This window comes from Otolemur garnettii, unplaced genomic scaffold (assembly GCF_000181295.1).
Source record: "Otolemur garnettii isolate 467f Iridium unplaced genomic scaffold, OtoGar3 scaffold00002, whole genome shotgun sequence".
In the NCBI taxonomy this organism is placed as follows: domain Eukaryota; kingdom Metazoa; phylum Chordata; class Mammalia; order Primates; family Galagidae; genus Otolemur; species Otolemur garnettii.
Genome location: NW_003852397.1, coordinates 16579582 through 16593162, shown reverse-complemented (window position 1 = coordinate 16593162; position 13581 = coordinate 16579582). Strand labels below are relative to the sequence as shown.

The following is a 13581-nucleotide window of genomic DNA, read 5'->3' as shown; positions in this document are numbered from 1 at the left end:
AAATCACTCAATAAATAATGTAGCTCCTAGTCCCATTTCATTAAATGCAGGAACATTTCTTTGGCTAATCTTACATCTCCCTCAATTATCTGTTCTCTAGCAAACAGTTACAATTTTAAGATTAAAAAGTAAACTTAGCCCTTGTATTTTAAAAGATATACTGATAAATGATATGTTTTCCAGACTGTTACACCTTTCTCTCTCTGAAATCCAATGATGTGATTTAAAAATTATAACAGATTCAATTAAAGAGATATTAAAGTTGATAAATTATTTTTTCAGGGACTTTATAATTGATGGTTTATCAGTAGAGAGAAATCATGTTCTTGTAAGAATGAATCTTATCGGTGGACCATTGGAACGGATTTTACCTCCAAGGATACTAGAGAAGGTAAGTGGGTGCTCGCTTCGGCAGCACATATACTAAAATTGGAATGATACAGAGAAGGTAAGTGGGATAAAGAAGAGGGGAGAATGTTTTCCTGACAAGTTTTGAAGCAAGGTAGCCAACTGAAGTGACACTAACGGACATCACCTTTTCAATTGTCTACATCACAGAGTTGAACTTTTGTTGCTTGGGAAAATTTAAGACGCAAGTAAACCTTTCAAGCTAAAATAGTGTTCGTGATGGCAGGAGGTCATAATGCCCATTTGAATAGCAGAGTGGGATCCCCTGTGTGTCTGAATATTTTACTTTCAATTTCTTTCTCTTTCATGATACCTGACTCTTATTATTAGATGACTTTGTTATTTTTGCATTTTTTTTGACAATATTGATCACCTCTCCTTCCATCGATATATAGTATGGGTTTCTCATGGAGTTTTTTTGTTTGTTTGTTTTGTTTTGTTGTTATTAAAAATATTCTTGCTTTGATTGTCATGCTGGGAATAATGAGAAAGAAATTATTGACAACATAAGAGAAAGTTTTGTGGAAGAAAATAAAGATTTTTTTTGATGATTATAATTTTCCTTTGCTAGAAAAAAAAAGTAGTAAAGGTATCATCATGAGTTCTAATCACTACGACAGGTTGCCATGTGTCTGTCTTCAGTGCTTAATTAATATTATTATTTTGATAATTTGTGTTTATTATTACCTATTGGAATATTGAAGTGTATTACCAATATAATGTTGTTTCAGTCATACTTTATTTTTATTGTTGTCTATTGCAGTAATGAAGTGTAGCATCAAATAGGTTTTGGTTAGTTAGGTAGCAGCTCTATAATTTATGATCAAAAAAGCCAATTTAAGTTAATGTTATTTCAGATAGCTTTAAAGTTTAATATTATTTTAAATCACTTTCTAAAGTCACCTGCCTTGCTTCATTTTTAGGGTGATGATCCATACCCTTGGCCAATGTTTTCGTCATATCCTTTGCCAAGCTGCTATCTTTCAAAAGTTACAAGAAATGGTGATATGAAACAAGGTAGAATATTTACCATCAAAAGTCATATTACTTTTAATGCTTTTGTTATCATTGAAAAAAATTAAGAGAGATGAGTATTGATTTTTGTTCACCTTGTGTACATGTGAACAGTTATGGATATTTCTTTACACTTTTTTGTTTTTCTCATGTTTTTTACTAAATCTGTATAGTCATGTACTACATGGCAATGGCAATAACATTTTTTTGTCAATGATGGACTACATACACAACAGTTTGTATATACACAACTTACAGTTTCCTGTAAGTTTATAATATCATATTTTTAGCAAGTGTGTTCTATGTTCAGTTGTGTTTAAGTATATAAATACCTGCCACTGGGCTGTAATTTCCTACAGTGGTCAGTGCAGTAACATGCTGTACAGGTTTATAGCCCAGGAGCAATAGGCTATACCATATGGCTTAGGTGTGTAGTAGCCTGTGTCATCTAGATTTGTGTAAGTAGACTCTGATGTTCACACAATGACAAAATCATCTAATGATAAATTACTCAGAATGTATCTCCTAGTTAAATGATACAAAGCTGTATTTTTGTGTGAGGCCAAATAATTTTTCTTGAGGCTAAGGCCTGATGAATCTATCCAATAGTAATAGCAATCTTTCAGATACTAAGAATTTTTCTAGGAGAAACTCTTTAGATAGTACCATTTTGGACTCTTTTCCTACTGAGTCACATTTTTTAATGAATTCAAACCAGTCTCAAGCTTTTAACCTTGTCCTTTCGCAGCCTATTTTCAGTCTTGCTGGCAAATGAGGAGGACAGTGGACTAACATCTCAAAAGACCATCATCCTGCCTTTAAGCAGAAAAACAGGTTTTTTTTAAAAGAGGGGTTTGGGTCACTTGGGCTTAAGTCTGCGTGACCAGTGTCACATGTTGTGGCTTTGGGCTATTGTTTTTTAACTGTGACTCGTGATTTTGGTTCACCTTATCTCTCATGATGATATCTTGTGACTCTTGGACAATTCTATTGGACCATCTCCTGTGGTTTAAGATACATTTTTTTACCCATTTAATTACTGGCCTTAGGAAAGGAATAGAGATTTTAATTCCCAAAAAGGGTTGGAGTGGGGCTTAAAGAGAGACAACTGGTAAAAGATTTTATTGCCTTTTGTCAGGCCTTTACCTCTGTTCACTGTGAATGAATTGCCACTGCACTTGGAAAAGCCAGTTTCTCAGTTGTGTGCTTTATTTCATGCTATTTCTTCTCAAAGATACTACTTCCAACATTTCTTTCATTTTCTTTTGTTCCTTTCTTTTTTCTTTCCTTTCCCGCCCCCCCCCCCACCCCGAGTCTGACACTTGTAATCCTATCACTCTGGGAAGGCCAACACGGGTGGATCACCTGAGCTCAGGGGTTCGAAACCAGCCTCAGCAAAGCGAGACCCCTGTCTCTACTAAAAACAGAAAAAGAAGGAAAAAATAAAAATAAAAAAACCTAGCCAGGCATTGCAGCAGGAGCTTGTAGTCCCAAATATGAGACAAGAGGATTGCTGAAGCCTAAGAGTTTGAGGTTGCTGTGAGCTATGACATCATGGCTCTCTACCTCAGGGCAAAAGAGTTAGATTCTGTCTCTAAATAAATAAATAAATCTGGATTCTTAGGCTGCCATCCTACACTACAGATTTTGGAGTAGCCAACTTCTATAATCACGGGAGCCACTTCCCTGTAATAAATATCCTTCTCTTTCTTTCTCTCTCACTTTCTTTTCTCATATACACACACTCACTCAGCTGGTTGTTCCTCTGGAGAGCGCTCACTAATAACAGGTGGCCTTTAGTGTCCACAGCATGGCCTGATAGAATTCCTCCATCCTTCAGGTCTGTCTTTAACTAGCAACTAGCCTTGTCTCATTTTAGATCTTACTACCCAGCATCAGTTGACATAGTGGAACCTGCCCTCACCACTGGCATTAAATCCATTGTTCAGGTCTCAGCCCTCATCCTACTAGATTCAGCAGCATCACTGGGCATAGTGGAACCTGTTCTCATTATTGAAACAGTTTCCTCACTTGGGTTTCAGAAAATACAGTTGATTTCTTTTTCTGCTGCATTTCCGTTGAATTCCTCTGTGTCTCCTTTGTTGGATTTTCATAGCTCTTCAGTTTTTAAACTTTGCATTGGCCCAGAGACCAGTTCTCAGTTGTCTTCTTTTTTCCTAGTTGTGTTACTGTTATGAAGACCTTATCTAGTCTCGTGACTGAAATACTATTCAATATGCTAATGGCTCTCAGAGTGATATTTCTAACTCCCATCTCTACCTTGAACTCTTGTTCTAACTTGTATTTAACTGCCTACTGGACATCTCTGCTAGGAAGTTTAATTAAAGGATGTCAGACTTAACATGTTTCAGATAAACTTTTGATTATCCCTCAAAATCTATTTCTTTGGCATTTTTCTTCTTTTGAAAAATGACATCTTTCTGCTTCTAGTTCTTCAGGCAATAACCCTAAAGGCATTCTTGCATTCCTATCTGCCTTTATACACCATATCTAACCTGTCAGCAAGTCTTGTTGACTCTTCATGTCTAAAATAAAGCCTGTATTTCTCATTTTTGCTATTGCAGTATCCTGCCTAGTGTTTAGTCTGTTCTCAACACAGCAGCCATTGCGAGTTGTTAAAACACGGTGTAGCTTACTACTCCTCCCCCTGAAAACCTTCTGTGGTTTCCCTGGAGTTTATAAGGCTGAACACATTTGTGACATCCTTTCTGATACATGCTCTATCTTAGGGCATGTGGTACAGTTTTAATCCTTGTTTAATATTTCTTATTTTGCCACCATACAAAACAGGAAAATGTTCAAATAAGACATTATTCCCAATTTAAAAGCAGTGCGTGCTACTTCCTCCTATCAAGAGTGATCCTGACATTACTATTGTTCTCATTAAGGAATAAGAGGATGATCTAGTCAACAGTGGATAGCCTACGAGAGGTACCTCAGGAACACATTTAGTCAGTTCATAATGACTATCTCATTTTGATATTGCTGATCTGTGTCACTGATCTTACACTCTTAGAAGAAAATGGAAGAAAAAGCACATTCAGTCCCTTGTATCTAAAATAGTATAGTGATGGTGTTTCTGTTAGTTAACTCAATGAAAAAAAGGAAGAAGAGCCAAATGTGTTTCTAACAGATGTAAGGCTTAATCAAAGGTAATGTGTTTTAGTTAAATAGATAAATGAAGCTAAACATTACTTATGCACCTCTGAAAATATTATGCTTAAGCTAGTAATACTTTAAGACACCAAAGTTATTTTAATAGCAAGAGTCATATACTTCCTGTTAGCTTTTTTGATTCAGAGGTAATGATTCATTGATTCTGATACATGTTAGTCATCATTTGCATGCAAAATTTTGGGATATCTTTCATTGTTGTAGGAAAAAACCACTTAAGTTTGTGCACATGGTGACATCTTCCCCATTTGTCTCCCAGCTTCTAGATTTATCCAGCCTGCTACAGTTAACATCTCCTCATCTGTTAAATTGCCTCTTGTTAGTGCATTGGCATCCGTGTTAGCTGTTAGATGATTCATATTCATCTATAAATAAGAATCTTGAAAAATCATCTGGTTCAGTTATTTTTCTTTGTGAACATTTTTAGGGTGACCATTTTAAGATGTGAATGCCCTTTGAAAGCTATTAATTTATATTTTATATATGTTTTTATATATATGCACTTACATGTCTACATATGTAGAGATGTGTATGTATATGAGCCTGTGTATAGATCATCACACACACACAAAAAGTCTCTTCCATGTGGTAGACATAATTTCTACTTTGAATATCATTTTTGTGTTACCTAAGAGTTCAGGTAAGTAGAATAAAATATACTAGTATAGTAACTTGTATTGTTACCTCTAAAAATGAGGCAATGAACGTGAGGGGGAAAGAGTTGTACAACAGTCAAAAGGAAGAACCAGTTGGCGTGTCAGGGGTGTTAAGGTGAACTGCTGAAGGTTGATTCATAGTGTTCTTTCCTGTATGGAGATGAGCTAAAATTTGATCTCCTGGGGCTACTATTTTAACCTCATTGACTAGTCTACCTATGGTATCCCATTTAGTATTCAGTATGAGGACATCTTTCTCAGAGGAAGATGGGAAATCCAGAATTTCCATACTGAAAATTACAAAGGGTAGGGGGAATTGGATAGCATATTTCATTTTTTTGTTTGTTTGTTTTTTTATTTTTGAGACAGAGTCTCAAGCTGTCACCCTGGGTAGAGTGCTCTGTTGTCACAGCTCACAGCAATCTTAAACTCTTGGATTTAAGCAATTCTTTTACCTAAGCCTCCCAAGTAACTGGGACTACCGGCCCCCACCATGATGCCTGGCTGTTTTTTAGTTGTAGTTGTCATTGTTGTTTGGCAGGCCCAGGTTGGATTCAAACCTGCCAGCAATGTTATATATGGCTGGCATCCTGGCTGCTGAACTACAGGCACCGAGGTGCATACTTCAGTTTTTGAAAACATCAGAGAGATACATCTCAATAAGAGAAGGAAATTTGCTCTTTATAGTTTCCTGTGTATCATCCTGTATGAATTTCATTACTTTAAAAGTAATTTTACAATATTTGTTCAGGCAGGGATTAATCAGCAATCTCAATTACATCTGTAAACTGTATTTATTACTATTGTAGAATTCCTTCTATTTTGATAAAGAAACCATTTCAATATGAATTTATTCAGTTGGGGGTAGTAAGAGGAGAGTAATTTTCTTTTCATTTATTGTATATTTCTTATGCTACCAACAAGGCCAAAAGGTAGTGGAAGCACAGCACAGACTCACAGGGTCAGTGACAGCCAGGCTACTTGACACTGATCACATTTCTCTGATATTAGAAATGTACATGGGCTATTCTGTGAAAACCTCCAATGTGGTTGTAACCTTTGATGTAAATGAATTTTATAAATGCTTCTAGGAATACCTCAGTAGTCACTCTTTATCAGTATATCCCTCCAGAGGCCCTTCCAGAGAGTTCTCTCCACTGGGGCTTTCCAGGAAGTAGAGAAGGGCAGCTCACGTAAGCCACTTGCACAAACAAACATGTTACTTTTTCATTCTCTTTTTCTGACCTTACTTCTCATCTCCCTTTGTCACATGTTTTTTCCTCTTTCTATGGTAATTATCCTGCATGGTCTACATCAATCATACAAATCCTTTTTCATTTTTCATAGCCACATTATTGAGCTATAACATAATCCCATTCCATTACCCATTTAAATTGTAAAAACAATTCACTGGTTTTTAGTTTATTCACAGATACTTGCAACCATCGCCATAGATACTTTTGGATTGTTTTGATCCTCTCAAAAAGAAATCTGGTGCCATCTCTTTTTCCTCCCTTCATATATCCCTAAATAACCACTAATCTACCTTCTGGACTTTGATAGAAATGGACTCATATAGTTGACGGTCACATAGTTGATATAAATGGACTCATATAGTTGATGGTATTTTGTGATTGGCTTATGTCGCTTAGTGTGATGTTTTCAAGATTCATCCATATTATGGTAGGTATTCCTACTTCATTCCCTTTTATGCTTGAGGAATAAACCATTGTATGGTTATACCATAATCTGTTTAAACATTTGTCTGATAATTAGGCATTGGATTATTTCTACCCTTTATCTATTATGAATAATACTTCTATAAACATGCATAAATTCCTGTGTGAACATATGTTTTTATTTCTCTTCATTATATATCTAGGAGTGGAACTATTGGATTATATGGAACTCTGTTTCATTATCTGAGACAATGACAAAGCAGCTGTACCATTTTACATTTCCACTAGCAGTGTATAAATGTTCTGGTTTCTCTCTGTTATTGCTAACACTGGTGATCAGACTTTTTGATCTAGCCATCCTAGTTGGTATGAAGTAGTGTATCATTGTGATTTTGATTTGTAGTTCCTGATGAGTGTTGATGTTGTGCTTATTGGCCGCTTGGAATTTTCCTTGGAGAAGTTACTATTCAGATCATTTGCCCATTTTTAAATTGGATTATTTGCCTTTTTATTAATGAGTAGTAAGAATGCTCTACATTCTGATATATGATTTGTAAACTGTTTTTCCCCTCCTTAAAATCCGTCGTATTTGTGCCTTCTGAATCTTTGTTCTTGGTGTTCCCTTTCCCTGGACTAATTTCTGCACTTCCCACGTGCAGTTCCTTTTAAACCATTTGTGCTTAGTCTAAATGTCACGTCTTCAGAGTTGCTGTCCCATCTTATCTACCATATAATTCTTCCCTTGCTGCTTATCTCCCTCCCTGGACCCCTATTTATTTCTCTAACAACATTTATACCTGATATCGATGTTATATGTTTGTTTTTTGTCTGCTGCCCTAAAATGTAACCTCTAGGAGGCAAAGATGCTGTTTGCCTTAGGTGGTAGGCATAATACATAAATATTTACATAAATACATAAATATTTATTGAATGAATTGATGACTCGCCATTGGATTTCTTCTCTTTTTATTTTTCCCATCATTGGGAAAATGTCTACCAGACATTAGAATCTTTTTGTAGGCTAATTTGAACTGTAAATGTAGGAATTTTTACTCATGCCTAGAATGACCTCTTATCTGACTCATTTCCTAGAGCGTGCTTAGCTTTGGAGTTAGAAAGCTTCTTGAGCTAGACTTCTGTATATATTATTCATGAAGTAGACACCTTTATTATAGTTCTTTTATCATTTACAAAGTGGTACTTTGTGGCACATAAAAGGTTTACATTGTTAGCCTTATATCCCATTTTTTCACAACTGAAAAAAATCACTAAAAATGCACTGCCTTTTTTTCTGTGATTACTTGAAATTTTTCCTTTTATAGCTTCAGTAACTTACTTTACTGCTTTCTCCCTCACATTTCTTCTTCCTATATCTGATAGGAAATTGATTTTCTGCCTGGCAAAACATTCTCTTTAAAATACTATATAGAAGAGTAAATTCCATGGTGATAATTATTCCTTTTAATGGAATATACCAAATTATATTAAAATATTTATTGTCACGTTGTTCAGGTATTTTTATTCATATATTTTATATGATGTTCCTATAGGAGAGAATAGATCATTTGAAAGTTAATAATATGTAAGATATAAATATATCCCCCATAGTGTCTTTTTTAATTTTTTTGCCTCAACATGAAATAGTTTTTCTTACTTCAAATTAAATAGGGAAGAAATAATACAAAACTGAAGCGAATTCTAGTTAGAACTTGTTTTCACAGCTTGGAAAGTTTAAAGTCTCAGCAAATTCAGTATAAAATGTCTTGAATCTTTAGGTCGTATGTATTAGTCGAATGTCTGTGAGAACTATCCTATGTTTTTAGGTAAGGACCACAAATTTAAGCCCACTATATCACATCTATATTATTTACATATCTTTAGCTACTTTATAAAAGTGAAAATACAAACTCCTAGTAATGTTAATGTATTAATATGTTTGGGACTAAAAGAGGCTTTTGGATAGGTATTGTATATAAAGTTTATTTTGAACATTTTATAGTTATAGAATGTCATTTATAGAATAGTAGATAATAATTTCACTGTACTTTGGTCACTGAGGGAAGAAATATTAATATTAGTTAAAATTTCTAAATTATAGATGGGACCAGAGAGTAAGAGTCCCATAGGATGCATGTTCAGTGAGTGGGTAATGAAGTTTATGAGTTATATACAGTGATCATCTCAGGATGTCAACGTATTTCATCCTAGTATATGAGTACATCTTTGTCCCACCTATGAAGACATGCTAATATTATTTTAAATTGTTCACATTGGAAGTTGTTGATATTTAGCCTTTTTAACTACAAATACCTGTTGTTTTGCACTAGAATAATATCCTTAATTTAAAAAGAGAGTCTTCATTAACCTATACTGATTTTTCTTTAAAATTTCTCATGATTTTACTGGGAATAACTGCTTATTCAGTGGTGCTACTTCTTGCTGATGCTTTCTATCTTTTTAAGTTTGGGGCGGTGCCTGTGGCTCAAAGGAGTAGGGCGCTGGCCCCATATGCGGAGGTGGCAGGTTCAAACACAGCCCTGGCCAAAAACTGTAAAAGTTAAGTTTGTGTTCGCATCCCTAATGAATTAGCTTTATTTCTTTCTCACTTACAAATGATTGATGATCTATTGTATAATTCTAATAGTAAACATTCAAAACTGGAATATTTACCTACCTAGAATGGGGAAAGAAACTTTTTAAGGGAGGAAATAAGAGAATGAGAGGGGCTGTAATTGCAACTACATTGTAATATAATAATTCAAATTGCCTAATTAACAAATGACTAGACAGAATTGCCTTCATTGCCAGTCTTATAAATTATGTGAAATTTAGAATACTACTTCTCCCTCAATCTACAAAAAATAGAATCCCCCTAGGAATGATTACAAATGTACAATGAAAAACAATATAGTACTATCTAAAACATAATACAATATGCTGATGGATACTATTTTTGTTCTGATTTTAAAAGGCTTTTGTGTTCTATCTTACACATAGAGCCAATCTGTAAATATTTTTGGTGATTGACTTTCTATTTTATCAAACACTTATCTAGGATTTTGTGTCAAGTCAGATATTTTCTTATTCTTTTTTTTTCCTCTTTATTGTTTCTACCTTTGGAATCAAGATTTATTTTCTGCAGATAAGGGTAATTGACTTTTATTTGACATCAACCTGCTAACTGAGGAGACTTGTAGTATAACTCAGATTATGGCTTCTCTTCTATGTAGGGAATCTTGAGCTGTACTTGTTGAGATCCCTCGTTTAATAATAAGTATATTCTTTTGAACAGTAAAACTTTTTCTTGTGTTTTAACTTTTAGATTTGAAACTCAGTGTTTATAGCAACCAGAGAAAATCATGTGCTAGTTTAAGTACAGTAGAACAACAAGGGATAAATAATTCCTCATTTTTTTTTAACTCCACCAATTTCTCTGACAGTAAATGGTTAGTTATCAAATATTAAAGAGTAAATATAAAAACAAAAGTGGTATGATAAATCCAACATGAGGAATAACTTATATGAAATGCAAATGTAACATTTTAAGAACCTATAGTTCGAACAAAATAAAGACCTATAAGAATTAAGGTATTCCCAAATTTAGAACCAGAAAGATGCCTAAATTTTTAATATAGGTTCTCTATGCAATTGCTTATTGGGTCTTTCAGGTCTTCCCTTGTTGAAATAAGAGTAAAGTCAAATGATGACTATGTTAATATAAGTGGAAGGAGGTAAGAAGAAACACAAATGGTGATCTACTGTTACACAGATAAGCTTCAGTATCATAGAAGCTTGACTCAATTAAGCCGTAGACTCACTGGCTAGTTTTGATGCCTTCCTTTTGTTATTTTCCTTTTGTGGCATCTGTTATGATACTGTATATAAAGTGAGCACTCAAAACTGCTAACATCCTAGGAAGGAGTTTTTTGTTTTTGTTTGTTTGTTTTTTATTGTGTGGGATTCATTGAGGATACAAAGAACCAGGTTACATTGATTGCATTTGTTAGGTAAAGTCCCTCTTATAATTGTGTCTTGCCCCCAAAAGGAGTGTCACACACTGTCACCCCCCACCCACTTCCTACTTTCCCTCTTTCTGTTCTTCGGTTCCTCCAACCCCTTCCCTCTTTTCCTCTCTCTGAAAGTTTTTTTTGTGTTAATAGCAAATTTTCTTTTGTATTTATATTGAGCTAACATTATTTTCTTCTCCTTGAAGAGAAATTTCTTTCTATGTAGCCTTTTTCTTCATGGTCTATAATAATCTTATATAATATGATCTTTGTTTCTATATGACCTTTTGAGAAAAATTATATAATAATATTTTAGTAACATACTATGAATAGTATGCTTAATTTAGTTACGTAAATAACTTTCAATAATACATACACATTTACATACACATGTGTGTATATAAATTTTTATATATAACAGAATGTATCCATTTTAAGAAATGTTTGAATATTTACAAATATCAGTACATACAATAACCATCACCTTAATCAAAACATAGTCATTTTTTCATGACTCCACACTACTTCTCTTGTCCTCAACCTCTTTCCACACAGCTACAGGCAGTCCCTGATTTTCTCCCATTACTGTAAATCAGGGTTTCTCAGCCTCAGCACTACTAATCTTTTGGGTAAATGTTTGCTGCACGGGGGCAGTGCTGGCCTGTGCATTGTTGGATTTTTAGCAGCATCCCTGGCCCTCACCTGCTACAGTCCAGTAAATGGCTCCCTCCACTTTCTCAGAAAGGTTTATAGACATTGCCAAATGGTGTCTGGGGAACAAAACCATGTCAACTTGAGAACCACCGCTTTAAGATTCGTTTTCCTGTTCTAGAATGTCATACAAATGGAATTATATTGGATACATTGTTTGTACCTGTTTTATTTGCCAGTGTCATAGTTTGAGATTGAAGCAGGTGTTATGTGGTATCATTTACTTGTTTCTTCTCCCTGAGATGCCAATATTAATGAACCACAATTTGTTTAAAAATATATCTTTCATTTCTGTTTTTTTAAATCCCTAAAAATTGGTGCTTTTAAGTCTTTCCTCTTTCATCCTCTTTCTCTTTTTTAAACATTTGTGTGTAGCAAGGATTACTGTCACACAAGGGCCGGAGATCCTTGTGGTGTTAGAGAAAAGGCTGCCCCTGGTGTAGTGCACTACCTACATTTGTGAGGTTGGTGGCCTCACATCCAAGCTGTCAGTGGCCTCTGCTTTTAAGTCTGTGACTGATAATTTTATCTCAGTCTTTTGTGAATCTATTTCTATTAAATGATTTATCTGCTGTTATGAGTCACATTTTCCTATTTATATTTATGGTTTTTGTCAGACCTTGAACTTTATTCACTTTACGCTGAGTGCTCGATCTTGTTGTTTTTCTTTACAGAGTAGTGGAAATTATTTTGGCACGCAGTCAAGTTACTTGTGGGTCAAGTTGATCTTTCAAGGCTTTCCTTTTTGTGTTAGGGCGGGTGCAGAACTATCTTTATGACTAATTGAATTCTATTACTAAGGTATAACCTTTCTGTTCCCTGTGTGGAACACCTGGTAGTTGACTAGTAGTATTCCTGACTCTGTTCAGAATTTGGACTTCTCCTAACTCTGTGTCTTTTCTGGGAATTGTTCAGTGTATTAACTCCCTGCTCTTCTTTGCCCCATCTTGTGGAGCGGTCCAAAGAGGGCTTTGTTTTTTGTGACTGAAAAGATTTACAAGATTCAGTTCAGGGAAGACATTTGAGAGACTATGTGGCAGCAGATCCAAGCAGTGGTGTGTAATTTAGCTGTTTCAGTACTTAATGCTGACACTGTGAACTCTACTTATCCACACCAATCGGCTTCTCAGTCCCAAATTTGGAGGAGGAAATAAAGGAATTATTTATTGTTCCAACAGTCCCAGTGATATCACAGATTTCATGTTCTTCAGCTTACACTATATTAAATCACTAAATGTTTTCAAGTGTGAGGAATGCAAATTGAAAAGCATATACTCTCAATGATGGCTGGGGAAACAGGAGGCAGAAGTATAATACAGGTTGCAAAACTGTCTCTCTAGGAATCTTTTGCTCAGCCTGGTTTAGCTGAGCATTTCTTTATTGTCTCAAATCTAATTTCCAGGTGTCTAAACTGGGTCCATTAGCCCCTCTGACATCTGATAAATTCAGGAGCATACCACGTCTGTTCAGGGCTGTTTATAATTACCATGCCTTGTGTTCTTTTCCTTAGAATTAGATGACGAGAAAACAAAATAGAATAGCAAATGTGAAATGAGAGAGACAGAGGAAGGGGAAGGGGAAAAGATAACAGATTTACAAATAACTGATAGCCATGAAACAGCTATATGAACATTCTTTTGGAAGGACGTAAAAGACAGGGTTTCACATGAATAGAAGAGTAACAAAATAGAGGAGGAAACCAAGTTAAAAAACAAAACAAAACCGTGTTTATTTTTGCAATCATGTGCCACTACTGATTCTTATTATGCTCTAGGTATTTTATTCTTAGGAATAAGTAATTTAAATATTCTAAATAGAAACAATAAAAATCCAAGTTCAATGAGGTTGAAATAAGTCTTTACCTAATTTATATCAAGATATATTTGACATTAAAACTTTGTTAACAGTAAC

General features: G+C 34.8%; 1 protein-coding gene across 1 annotated transcript in view; it reads left to right on the top strand.

Annotated features, from left to right (window-relative positions):
• The window catches only part of TBC1D32 (TBC1 domain family member 32), a 231150-nt gene that overhangs the window by 150678 nt on the left and 66891 nt on the right, over positions 1-13581 (top strand). Inside the window, exons 24-25 of the mRNA XM_023512752.1 lie at positions 283-391; positions 1332-1425. Of these exons, the coding sequence (XP_023368520.1) occupies positions 283-391; positions 1332-1425 (203 nt within the window). The remainder of the gene's footprint in view (positions 1-282; positions 392-1331; positions 1426-13581) is intronic.